Raw genomic sequence first — 14,300 nt, 5'->3', positions numbered from 1 at the left:
TGACAGCAGGTGAGGAAAAGGTTTTGTGTTAGAGTGATGAATGCAAGAGATTGATCTCTTAATGGAAAGAAGACACTAAGGGTTTAAATAACTTGACAAGAAATACTGTCACAGAAGTACTTAGACAACTGAAAGTCTTTGTGCATTAAGTTTGTTATGAATAACTAGTGACAACTCATTGCTGACCTGTCTGTGGTCACTGAAATAAAAAAAACTCTACAGGTTGGGTTTTTTCCCCATTAGGTGCCACAATATATGCATGTTGATTCAGTGACAATTTAAATCAGGGCAATCTTTGCTCAGAGCCTCTTTCCTCAGTATTCCCGAGTACTAATTAATTCCATTACTCCTTCATAGCATTTCCACTGACTTTGACCTGCCTTATCAGTCCTGAATCATTACTCCAACTGGATCACACAGCAGTCATGTATGTGTAGCCTTCCCTAATTGCCACACATAGTCTTATAGCAGTCTTCACGCATGCACGTTTTTATCTCTGAATATCATAAACCTGTACATCCACCATTATGTATTGCCCCGTTCTGGCCACTGACAGGTATAGCATCTCCTCTCTGAAAATGCATACCACTATTCTTATATATTTTATGCTACACTCTGAGGCAGCACCTTGTTTTAAGCACCAGAAATAACATGCATGGAAAGGCTTTCCAGGAACATATAGCAAGGCAGGAACAGAAGGATTCCCAGCAACAAAACTTAAGTTTATTTAACATGAAGTGTTCAAAGGCACCAGGTGACAAACAGAACTTAAAATGCTAACACTACAGCAGCCTGCTAGATCAAAGCTTGCCTGAGATATCAATACAACTAGCTACCACCTTCTTAGTGATTCATATTCCAGTTAGGTTCAAGAGAGAACTACTCTAGTCCCCACTATGGGAATGGCATCCAGTTATACAGCAAAGGTGTCATAGTAGGCCCTATACCTTCTGGTAGTTTGAGAAGCAGGAAAGGAAAGCCTGGCAGCAATGCCTGCGTTACCAGCTCAGCATCCCAAGCTGCAGAATACACCAGAACTGCCAGGAGGATCCTGTATGCAACTCATGATTAGCAGGAGCATCTTTAGCATGCAGTCAATTAAGCTGCACCTTCAGTGAGTGTTTAGCCACTTGCTGTGTTGTCTGTGCTTCAACTGAGAATCTAGAGCCATTAAAGTCCCAGTTAGAGAAGTCAGAGACTGTACTGGGTTTGCATGGCAAGGTTTTGATAGCAGGGGGGCTACAGGGGTGGTTTCTGTGAGAAGCTGCTAGAAGCTTACCCTGTGTCTGATAGAGCCAGTGTCAGTTGGCTCCAAGATGGACCCACCACTGGCCAAGGCAACAGTGGTAGCGCCTCTGTGATAACATATTTAAGAAAGGGGAAAAACAATTGCTGTGGGAGAGCAATTGCAGCTCGAGACAGGAGCAAGAACATGTGAGAGAAACAACACTGCAGACACCAAGGTCAGTGAAGGAGGGGAAGAGGTGCTCCAGGTGCTGGAGCAGAGGGTCCCCTGCAGCCCCTGATGAAGAGCATGGTGAGGCAGGCTGTGCCCCTGCAGCCCATGGAGGTTAACGGTGGAGCAGAGATCCACCTGCAGCCCATGGAGGACCTCATGCCAGAGCAGGTGGATGCCCGAATGGGGGATCACCCCATGGGAAGGCCACTCCTGGCAGGACCTGTGAGCAGGTTTGCTGGCAGCACTTGTGACCTGTGGGGAACCCACATTGGAACAGTCTGTTCCTGAAGGACTGCACCCTTGGAAGGGACCCACGCTGGAGCAGTTTGTGAAGAGCTGCAGCCCATGGGAAGGACCCATGTTGGAGAAGTTTGTGGAGGACTGTCTCCCATGGGAGGGACCCCACGCTGGAGCAGGGGAAGAGTGTGAGGAATCCGGAATCCTCCCCTTGAGGAGGAAGGAGCAGAGACAATGTGTGACGAACTGCTCACAACTCCCATTCTCCATCCCCCTGAGGCACCTGGGGGGAGGAGGTAGTGAGAATCAGGAGTAAAGTTAACCCCAGGAAGAAGGGGGGGGGGGGGGGAAGGTGTTTTAAGATTTGTTTTATTTCTCATTATCCTACTCTGATTTGAATAGCAATAAACAGTTACTTTCCCAGGTTGAGCCTGTTCTGCCTGTGACGGTAATTAGTGAATGATCTCTCCCTGTCCTTAACTCTACCCACAAGTTTTTGTTATATTTTCTCCCCCCTGTTCAGTTGAGGGGAGCAATACAGCAGCTTTGGTGGGCATCTGGCACCCAGTTAAGGTCAATTCACCACAAAAAAATGTTCTGATAAATACCAACATATTACTCTGGGCTGCGTTAACTTTTTAAAAAAAAAAAAAAACAAAACAACCACAGTCCGTGTGGGAAATAAACCCAGTAGTTTACAACTTTATTCAGTTTATAACTGTTTGCTGTGTAGCCTACTACAACGTTCAGGTGTTCACTTCAGTTTTCCTTTACAATCAGTTATCTTTCTTATGGAAAGTGTCTAGAGAGTAATGAAACATCCTAAATAAAGTTTCAGAGCACTTCCTTCTCCAAATCCTAAGCACAGTCTCACTACAACACAGTTTAATAAGAGCCGGATTTAACACCTAGCACTAAAAGCTCCAGTTCTGCAAGGCACCTTACTTTAGTCTTCTACCTAATTTGCCTTACTACCCACAGCCTTTCCTCTCCTCCTCGTGCAATTTTTAACACATTACAAATACTTAAGAAATTCAACCATTTTGGTGTTTCATTGTGGCTAAAGAAAAAACATAACAAAGCCATTAAGACTAAAATCAAGCATAACACCACAAGCAAGATTTTCATGGATCAGGCAACACTATCAGTTTACATATCTAAACTTTGCTTACCCTTTCTTCACTCTTGCAAAGTCAAATGCCATTTGTCTGTAGGAAAATGCTTTTTCATTCAAGTATCTACTATAACGCCTTATAAAGGTGGACATGTCATAACCTGCAAAAAACAGTTACACATTTTACATGCAATGTTCACACTTGTTTGGAGGTTCTTTAAGTAAACGATAACATAGTCAATAGACCCTAAGGTTATGTGATCTCTTCTGCGCTATTCAACTCCGCATACAGAACAGGCATCAGAAGACATCTTCCAGCTTCTGAAGAAAAAGCAGCAGTGCTGCACCATAACAATCTACCACTGTCCTCTACTTCTAACAGATTCATCCAGTGCACCAGTGGCATGGTTCCTGGGGAAACCTGCTAGTGGCTCCTACACAGTTATCTGGTAACATTACTTGATGACAAAATTAGCAAGACCCTTATTAATGGGTAAAAATGATATTTTCACAAAAAAGTTTTATTTAACTGGTACATGACTTCCAGGATAAAGACTGATTTCAACTTAAACGCTCCTGCTATTTTATCTATGTCAGTCCCTCCAACTCTTACATGGACCATCAAAATTCCCCTGACTAGGTTTACCAGAACAAAGATATTATGATAGCATTCACAGAGATTAGCGCCTTCTTTGAACTGCTACACCAGAGATCTTCAAGGTACATAATACTGTACAAGAAGCCTTAAACTTCAGTGACCTTCAAGCCTATAAGACTTCTGAAGTTAGTATTACAGTCTATCCTTCAGGTCTATCCTTCAAAGTTTCTTCCTCTAAGCTACAGAAATCTGTGCAGAAGACAACTCATCCTCCTCTTTAGTACAACTCCCTTTTTGCTACCTTTATTAAAATCCACACCCCTCAACTTAGTCATTGACTGTATTTTTCCCTAGTATCTCAACATTAACCATCTCTGACAACTTAGGCTTAACACTACCAACTCTGATGCCTTATTATCTATGACACATTGTTGCATTATCTATGAAATGGCAATTTAAGTTTAAAGAAAGTGGCAAAGAACACAAAAGTACGCATTTAACAGAATTCATTGTTGCCAAATACCAGTATCTTTGAGCATGCATAGCATGCTTTACTTAGACAAACGCAGTTTTAATATTTGTTTGGCTTTGTTCCTGCCCTGTGTCACCACTTCTAAAAGATGTTCGAGTCTTTTTGGTGTCACATGTCTCCATTAAGAGATGGGAGTAATGTGGCATTGCTTTGATCTTGCCCATTATTGTAGCATTCCTGCATACAGTCTACAAATATTCTTGCACAGCTGCAGAACTATAAGTTTTCTCTCTTCTCTAGTAGAACTACCATGCAACAAGCTTTTCTTCTGTTAAGTGAAGGAACAGTAAAATTCACTATTAATTCCAGAGTCAAGGTAGAAAAGCGGACTTTTAAGCTTTAGAGAGAACTCCTTAATTTCTGTCTAGACCTTTCTAAATTCACTACTCAAATCAAAACCAGGTAGTTCTTTTGGTGCCTTCTCCCCACTCCCAATTAAACACTTCTAGACAATTCCTAAAAAGTGCAGTGTCCCCAGGCAATCAAATTGCCATTTAAGATTGAGCAAACCCCAAAAAACTAAATGGAAAGTTATCTATTTCATCCTTAACTCCCATAACAATTAAGGAGATAACTGACCTGGTCCTGACTTCAACCAGCACTTTCTAAGGGAGTTGTACAGTTTCAGCTTTTGAGTAAAAATTTTGCAGGAACCGAGAAACATTGTTTTGAAGTTGTCCAGTCCTGTATTCATTAAGTACTCATAAAAAGGCTTCAGTAGCACATTTTTATATTATTTGCATCTTATGAATGAAGGACCAAATTAACAATAGTATCTTATTTAGAATCTTGTTAAGATTATAGACATGAGTAGGCTTACCGTGAGATCCACTTTTGTCCAGAAAATTGCTGAGATTGAACAATGTGTTTCTAGATGCCAGGTACTGAATAAATCTCTGCAACACAAAGTTACTTTCTTATCACAGGCTGTATCTGAAGGCTTTCTACCTCCTAGCAGGAAGATTACCAGTCTAGTTACAGCATACACATGTGAAAACCAAATTTTTGGTTTAGCCTGCAATAACTTCCTCAAAACCTTTTTCATCCATTCAGAATTATTACATTTAGCCTGAATCTCTACTAAATATCCCACTGTACACATAGATCCTGTGCAAAATACAAACCAGACTGTGGAAGGAGCAATAAAAATGGTTAATTCTCAGAGATTTGAGGAAGCACAAGATTTATTTGCTTACAAAGCAGTATATCCAGGCTAGTCCCAGACTTTTCAATCCAGCAGCCCCTAGTTTCAGCCAAACTGAGCGCCTGTTTTAATAACAAGCAGGCCCAACATCAACTACAGGGACTAACAGCCTGAAACAGTTACAAAAAGCAAATCAGAGTATCAGCCAAAACTTGGAACAGAAAAAGGACAGGCATAAAAATTTATGCTGTGACACTGGAGAAGTTCACTGCATGAAAACACTTTATATACATCCAGGAAGGAATTGTTTCACAGTAATCCTAAAGCTCTTTAAGTATGCTTTGCGTTTTTACGCAGAAATAGCAGTCTATACGGTCAATAAAAAGCAAGGGCAAGGAAAACACAATCCAAAAGGTTATCAAGTTGAATTTACAGCTCTAGGAAGATTTTAACACTCATGTAGAGAGGGCAGCTATTTGGATGGCAGAACACATGTGCCAGAACATCAACTTTGACTCTAGTCAAAAAGTCCCAGGTAGTTTTTAATCCTGTGTAGCTCTGTTTTCAGATAATGCATAAATTGCCAACGTCCTGGAACAGGCTGCTGCTTGCTCTTATGCTACGGTTTTGTAACTGAAGAGACAGATAACTGGCATGCCTCCAACTATGTTGTTAAAGGTTCACCAAGAGTCATTCTTGCCCTTTTTTCTCAGGTCCTTACTGGTTAGACGAGATGCCTTTGTGTTACTAGAGTTTTTGGCTTGGAATCTACTCAGTGTCAATGTGGTCTCCAGAGAAAGCTGATTACACTTACCTCATTGCCATGAACCATTAGATGATGTGTGGTAACTAAGGCTTTGAATACAACCACCCAGCTACTATTTGTTGCTCGCTCAAAAAGCGTATCAGCCATCTGAGGAATATTAACGTTTGTTTCATTAGTTGCTTGGATCAAGTCTGTAAGAGAGAAAAGAAAGGTGTTAGGCGCTACAAGTAAGATGAAAAAGTTTGTAGCATGGCCAAGCTCTCAGCGCACCAGGCTGCAAGTCACCGATGTGACAAACAGCAAGTTCAGTGCTTACGTTCTGTATTAAAAACCAAACAAACAAAACAACAAAAAACCCCAAACCTCATATTATATTAGTACATGCTGACAGCAACACTGGTCTGACTCTTTTGTCCAACAGTACTAGCTTTCCAACAATTCTCTCCTGAGCTATGTTCCAACCTTTCTCTGTCTTCATCCCAGATGAAGTTAGGGTGCACAACATCACGTGACTTTACTGCTTGCAGGTTTTAAAGTTAATTGTGGCAGTTCACTACCTCCGTTAGATGAATAAGTATTATTGAATTCTTCACTTTCAGGTAACACGTCAAGCACACTGATCCCAATCACATCAGCAAAAAAAGGTATCACCAGAAACAGATACTCTAGTCATCTCAGCGGTTAGAGTTTCATCAGCATGCTACAGCACACCTCCTAGAGTCTCTACAGACCTAGACAGCAGAAGATTGCATTCAGGCATGCATTAAGACCTCTTCAATGGTAGGAAAGAAGGCATTAGTTTATACTAAAAAATAATAGCCTTCTGCAAGCAACTGCACCTTACGTAGAAGAAATAAGGCATTAGACTGTCTTAGGGAACAAGAATAAAATACAGCTTTGTGTCCTGTACATTAGGAACGTGTAGACTTGCACAGGACAGTACCTGAAATTAAGGTAAGTACTTAAATCATAAGCAAGCTTTCCACTAGCACCTATATCCCACATCTACTGATAGGATCTTTGATTTATTACATCACCTATTACCTACAGACTCTTGCTAGGCAGCCAGCAATGACCCTCTACAAGCTATTACCTATTTCTGAGACACAGCTGGAAACAGCATAGTGCAACTGCATGGCCAAAACCCGTGTGATGCCAGACACAGCCCTAGAAAGACATGGGGAGATAACTTCATGCAACACAAAGAGCACAGAATACAGACCTAATTGTAGTGCCAAGGCTTAAAGTTTGAAGACCTAAGTAGAAAAGGTTAAAAATTAAAATATTTAACTACTAGACTAAGCATTATCTGTGTTACTAGTGAAAATACTCATCTTTTACTTTCCCTGAGAGGACAGTAATTATTGTTAACGATTTTCCACATATTTCTTACCTGACTAGAAATACTCATCCAACTATTCAAGTCATTCAGTGATGACAGATATTCTACCCTAGAAGCAGACAGGCTATTCTGTGACTGATCCCTGCACACCTAAACTATGTGAATCTGCTGTGAACAGTCTACAGGAGTTCAGTTTACCTGGGCAGCAGGGTCACCACTTTACAGACCTGCTTTCCCTCCCCAGCACAACCCCATATAATGGAGGGCATTAATTCTGCTGCTAAGAGCGGAAAGTGAAGGTTCAGAGTGCTGTGAAACTACCGACTGTGTCTCTGCAGGGCAGGAAAAGTCCAGAAAACAGGTCTAAACAAACTGAGGAGTCACATCAGCTATTGAGAACGACCTGGTGTGATCAGAAACCCACACTGCTGTACTAGAAGCATTCAGAAGTTTAGGGTTGTTTTTTGTTTTTTGTTTTTTTTAATTCATGGCAAGTGATTTTTATGGGGTTTTTACTTCTGTTAAACAGACTCATTTAAGATACAAGAAATCTATAGCTCAGAGTCAGAAGCCTTTGAAAACTGCAGTGCTTGTGTTTAAAATTGTCTTTCGTATGGGCATAAAAGCTGCAAGTTGTCTTCAGTTTCAGGTCAGTGGAATGATTTTCTGTAATGAGACAAAAGACAAAAATTACGTGATCTATTCACGAAGTTTAATTTTAAAATATTTGTTGTCATGGTGGTTTTTGTTCTGGTTGTGGGTGGGGTTTTTTTGCAAAATACCTTCTGAAATGTAAAGTTAAATTCTATAACCTCTGTAATACTACCCTTGAAGGAGGAAGTTCTGCAGACAAAGTATTATGGTAGCAAAGCCACGCTATTGAATGACAGCAGTTCAAGCACACAGAGCTCTAACAAGTCTCCTTGATCTTGTTGTACAAGTAGGCCAATAATCTTCTATTTTTTACTGCTGATTAATGCATTATAGAAGACAGTGGTTTGCAGAAGTCTAGAAGCAAGTCACAAGTGGCTTGCTTGCTGCTTATCCCGTTCAGAGGTTTTACTGCAGATGACAGCATTTATCCTTAGTATAAGGAAAAATGCATCAAATCTGCAAGCTTTCAGTCCTAAGTCTCAGACATCTCACTAGGGAAGAGGGGTGCTATAAATTGTGCATTCCACTGGTGGATGTTAGAATGAAAACTCGGGAGTCTACCCACAGCAATGCTGGCAACAGTGGCTATAAGGCACTACTCCTATACGCTACCACAGCACTGCTTCTAAAGTCACTCAGACATTTCTGCCTCCTCTCCAAACTGCTGGAGGGTATGGCATCTCAGTCGGCAGTTCTGAATGTTTTAGGACAGGAGTAATTATAGTGCACCAAGTAGAGAGGTATGATTAAATTTAAGCCTACTACTTTCAGTGCACAGAAAAGAATTAAACCACACATAAAGACTTTACTCATCATCGGGGGGGGGGGGGGGGGGGGGGGGGGGGCAAAAGGAGATGGGGGATTAATTCTTGAAGACCTGTTTCCCATTAAGTCACGCCACAAAGTTAGGGAAATCAAGATTCCTGGGTTTCTTTCCCCAATACCATAGAGTCTCAGTTCAACCAGCAATCATCAGCATCTGGAGCAACCCACAAGCATAGCTAACTTTAACGAACTCTGAACAGCAGAGTTTGGTGGCTAAGCTAAATTCTAAAGTAAGACTTTGCAAAATTAATTTGACGTCAGTGTAGTAGGGAAGAATGTCTACAAGGAAAAAGAAAACGCATACAAGAAAAAAATCTAGAAACTACATTTTCAAAAGATACAGATTTAGACATTTACTGGTGGGACACAAACTTAGTTTTCAAAAGAGACAATGAAGTTCAGCCTTCCAAGCAACTCACAGGTGGACTTGTTAATACAAAATAGATAATATTAAGAGTTACCAGATGAAGAACAGCCTATCAGAAGCCATACGAAGCAGTCTTACAAAGCTGATTCCATTGGGTGTATGTGTCCTACACAAGTAGGACAAACAAGGATTAAAGGTACCTACTTGATGGAAGTTTCTGCTACTGCAGGCATCCATGCCAAGTGCACTGACAGCTAATCCCCAAACCCAGAAATTGAGCTCGAATACAAATTCCAATCAGAGTACAAAATCAGGAATTGCACAGCAGTAGCAGCAAGTGCCTTCATCATGACTTTCACAGAAATGAAGTAGTTAGAGAATGAAGACCTATATATCCTTCATTTGAATCCGTTTGTTTACTGTGGGGACTAAATTATAACTGCCAAAATCACAGTACGTGATTTCTCCTACTTACTCTCTTCATATTTTGGTAGCTGCTATTCTGAACACTTACTCAGTCTAAAGATCCTTGCTTAAATTATGATTTGGACTCCAATACACTTTTTCTAGTTAAGTTTTGAGATGCAAAACCAATGCACATAAAAGAAATAAACCATTGCCAATTCTTTGACACCATAACTTAAATCTAAACACCAGTCTTCAAACTCTTTGACTAGCCAACTTTTTGACCCAGTCTTAAGACATCTGCAATTAGGGAAGAGAAGCAAAGCTAGAATACGATTAACACGTTCATGATTCAGTGAGGAAGACTGTTCAGTGAGGAAGACTGAAGGAAGACAAGACACTTTAGCTCTTCATGATCTTTTAAACAGACCACTAAAAGAAGTGACTAAGTTTTGGTGTTTAAGTTCATAAGGCAGAAAAAGAGAACAGCAAGAAAGTTCAAAGTCTTCAGAATTTCAGATTTCTTCAGTCTCATTAAAAACTACTTCCTGGTTTTGAGATTCATTTTTTTTTTAAGTGAGAGAGATTATACAACACTTTAAAGAATCTGTCTTACTCCTTCACCCTTTCAGATTGTATTCTGGATCTGGGCAGGGTTTTTTCTTGTTTTGGGATGGTTTTAATCTTCTTTAATAAACAGACCTGGGATTCCCCAGTTCAAAGTTAATTATTCACAATTTACATTTCAGTATGCAGAAAACCAGCAGCAGAGCACAAGACCTCTCTGTTCAGAGGGGTATTGGTGCCAATTTCAGAGCAGCTGTCATTCCAGGCTGAATTAACATGTGAGGTGCCTCAGCATCTGAGCTGTGTCATACATTCAGTTCCTAAAAACTTTGCCAAATCTCTCTGACAGTAACCTCCTTACAGACCTTCCTCATTATTACATTGAATGCTAAAATAGTCTTCACAAGATCTTTTTCTTGCTTATAAATATTTAAATAATGCCTTGAACCTATAGAAAAGGAAATGCAGGACTGTTCCAAATGTGGGCTAGTCAAGAACAGAAAGTGACTTAAAGTTAGAGTTTACAAGCCCCAACCAAAAAAGTTAAAAAGGCAAGTAACAGTACAAGTCCTTCCTTGCAAGACACAGAACTGTATCAGGAAGCTACTATATCTTTGTGCTAACTAATGCAAGAGCTAAACTTCCAGGTGTACAGAATACTGACCACAAAACAGTACTGGAAAGCAGAACAAAGTTACCAGTTTCTGCTTTATGATAATTGCTCATGAGAACATTATATGATTTTAATGTTGTTGGCTTTGACTATCAAGCAATTCCACAAGCAAGAGTTGGGAATTTATCCCTGGAGTTAAAGTTTACCATCACCCTCAGCTTGCCTCATCTCCATAAACTGCATCAAATGTGCCTTGTAATAATCTCCCCAGGCAGAACAGCAGTTCATGCTGTCTCCTCCTTCCTCCCCAAAAGTCTACCTCAGGAGTTACTACACCTCATCTTGACTCCAGCAAGCCTACCCTTTATCAAAGTCCAGCATCTTCCAGATATTGCCTATGTACTTTCATGCCTATGCCAAACACAATCTTCCACAGAGTACATGCTCTACAGGTACTATAAAGACTTTCCCAGTAATGCAGCTATAGCCCTTCTGACTACAAATAACTAGGGGACTGATACCCCCTCTCTCCAGACTTAATTGACAGACCTCCTTCTTTCCACACATATCTCAGACTCTTGTGAGGACAAATATTAGCTGCAGATCCTTAAGTTTGAGAGGTCATGGCAGTCAGTCTTTGAATCACACAACCACATCCCACAGCAAGACAACCTTTTATATACAATTTTTTCCTCTCTGCCCACTCATAGGAATACTCATACTACACATTGTATTAAGTGTTTTGCAGGAGAGAGAGCTTTTTCTTCCCTATCAATCACAGGAAGAGTCTGCGGAGAGACAGGGCAGATGACTGAGTACCAGCAAATTTCTCTTGGAGATCCCTCCAATTTCTCAGAGTTTAACTAGCCTCAGAATCTTATTATCACACTACTCCTTTTTAAATATACAGCGCACCACTTCCTAAATCACCAAATACCTGTTTTGAAAACAAAGCTGAAAAATCTACTGCCCATGTACATTGCTGGATTTTATTCCAATGGAGTTTCATACAGTTTGTACCCCTCCTTCCCCACCATATCAAGGCAAGACATCTGGCTTTAAGTCATCTGCAAAAACCACTCCAGCTCTTTAGCAGTATTAAACCAGTTATGTTGGATTTGTAACCCTTTTGGTCCTTAAAGATTTATACATATGGTTTTCCTCCTGAGAGGTTCAGGTGCAGCTCTCTTGGAAAGGAGAAAATAAAAGCCAACTGTCAAGTGGCCTTCTACTGGATCTGAAAGGTTGAGACCAAGGCAGCTGTCTCCATAAGTACTAATAATGGGGAAAAGGTGTGATTATACTGTGTCAAAAGAAATTCATGGAACTTGAAGGAGTTGCTACGCAAAAACTATGACAACTTTTTACTTAAAAGAACAGTTCCCAGAACTTATAGCTCCACTGCCTCTGGGGGAAAATAACGTGCATTACCTTTAGTGTCTACATTGGAGTTCTCTCCTTGAGAGTAGTAGAATTGAAAGATGATATTCAGGCCAGCTGCAGAAGCTCAAGTTTAAGCATTGGGGTTTTAAGTATGGTCTTTAAGACTGTTAATTAATTTGTGATGAATATATTTTATGGACAAAATCTGAGACCTTACTGACACACATGATTCAACTATTCAGAAGAATAAAAGCTTCAATTTAACTCAGGAATTACATATCTGGAACAACAGAGCTGTCACCCAGAAGATGGGCTACACAAACTCCCTAGTACAACTGTACTAAGGAAAGCGGCTTTTTAGCCTCACATGCATGAAGTCAGAACACTAAGCAAAGGGGAAAAGGCCCCATAGCCAAAGAATCCTGCCTGATTTCTTCCCAACCACAGCCACTGCAGCTTTTTCAAGCAGCTCCACTGTAGGAAAAGCCTTAGTTATGAACCACAGAATCTTTCCCCTGTCCAAAGCATTAAGAAGCTCAGTCTTGAACCTCACTTGTACAGAATTTACTCACTTTGAATACCAAAGAATTTGTCTTGGGCAAGAATATATGTTCAGCAAAGCAGGGGAAAGAGAAGCAATAACTGATGGTTATGAGGTTAAAATCTAAAAGCAGTTGTCTTGGAGAAATGCCATTCCCCATCCTACTGTAATATGGCATCCTAGATCCCAAACTCTAGGACAAGAAGGGACATGGGAAAAACCCTACTAACACTACAAGTAGCATTTGTGTTAAGCATCTGATCACTAACTTTGCATAAAAAGGAGCTTCTATGCTACATGGCAAATCTCAGACCTCATTCTATGAGCCATTTCCTTCAGTAGCTCAAGCCTGGAAGCCTTAACCAAACTACGCATTAATTTAGAGAAGAAATATGAAACTGTGGCCACCAGCCAATCTTCTGCCAAGCCTTCAAAGTGCTTATTCAATTTCCCCTAAGAGGTAGAATTGTTCTCTCCATCCATGCAAGCATTAAAGCAACAGTCCCATTGCATCCTAGGTCTTGCTGCAACAACAGAACAAGTTTAAAGGGGGTATATTGTTGCAAGATTATTGCTTAGAAGGATAAAAGTCAATAAGATCTAGTTAATTGACTAGTGTAAGTGGATACCAGAATTCCAGCTGTGACCTGTGATTATCTTTCCATGAGGGTGAACAGCCCCTAACATTACCTGTTGGTTATATCAATTCATAACTCTTATCATATGGCTGTTTACTGGAGTATCAGTAACGGGATCAACCGAGACTTTCATCCAGAACAGCACAGCTACACTAGAAAAGTAAGGATTTCATGTTTGCCACAGCAAAATGGGGTCATTTACTGTAATCTCTGCACCAGAGCGTTTTCTAATCAGCCTCTACATGTTGGGCTGATCTTACACTCCAACCACATGTGGCAGAAAGTGGTAATCAACTGAGGCATGGTACATGAGCTATTTGAGTTGTCATGCTGCTGTTTTTATTCTGAGAAGAAATAACACTGGTTAGTGCTTTCCACCCTCAAATGATCTATTTTCTTCAGAAAACCATTTGTTTTTAATAAACTTGTACAAGTGAAACTGTCACTAGCCTATCAACTCTGCCCAGAACAACAATTCGTAATCCACTACAAATCTAAATGAGACTGAAAATATATTGGAAGCAGTCTGATGTTTCAGCTTCACTACTTAGCTGTTACACATTGGGAATACATAAAAAAAAAAAAGGGTGGGGATGAGACAACGTGCAAGCAACTTCAGTGACATGTTAATTAGCTACAGCCTGTATGCTAGAAACAGATCAGTTGAGTAGGCAGGCTCAGCAGCTGACACATCTAACTTTCAATATCCAGATCATGGTCCATGTTTTTCCTACTCTCTCAGTGGGAATCTTCTGAGAGTCCAGCTGTTTTGTCAGTGGATGCCACCTGACGACACAACATTCAGCAGGGTCAGCCTGAAAAATAACCAAACAAGGCTGGAGAGCCCATGCACTCTGTCGAGCTGACAAGCCACCAGAAGCTTAGCATGGGTTGAAATTCTTAACTCGGAATGAAATGCCCACAACTATACAGACAGTCCTGTCAAAAACATGGACATATCTGTTCGAAAAAGAAACCAAGTGCAATGCAAACCTGTCCATACAGTCGGTGCAAGAGTACAACCTCCTGGAGGCATACTGAAGCAGTTGCAACTAAACAGCAAGTACTTTATAATACAGGTGCAATCATTTCAATTCATTTTGTCTTGTATCTAT

At 40.5% G+C, this 14,300-nt stretch overlaps 1 protein-coding gene across 3 annotated transcripts in view; it reads right to left on the bottom strand.

Moving 5' to 3' along the window:
- SNAP91 (synaptosome associated protein 91) overlaps positions 1-14,300 on the bottom strand; it is a 73,728-nt gene that overhangs the window by 48,036 nt on the left and 11,392 nt on the right. For all 3 annotated transcript variants that reach the window (XM_074819660.1, XM_074819658.1, XM_074819659.1), the window contains exons 3-5: positions 5,899-6,041; positions 4,761-4,836; positions 2,869-2,971 (exon numbers count right to left, since the gene is read on the bottom strand). In XM_074819660.1, the coding sequence (XP_074675761.1) occupies positions 2,869-2,971; positions 4,761-4,836; positions 5,899-6,041 (322 nt within the window). The remainder of the gene's footprint in view (positions 1-2,868; positions 2,972-4,760; positions 4,837-5,898; positions 6,042-14,300) is intronic.

This window comes from Strix aluco, chromosome 3 (genome assembly GCF_031877795.1).
Source record: "Strix aluco isolate bStrAlu1 chromosome 3, bStrAlu1.hap1, whole genome shotgun sequence".
Taxonomy (NCBI): Eukaryota; Metazoa; Chordata; class Aves; order Strigiformes; family Strigidae; genus Strix; species Strix aluco.
The sequence above is the reverse complement of the archived record's forward strand: the minus strand, read 5'-3'. Positions and strand labels throughout refer to the sequence as shown.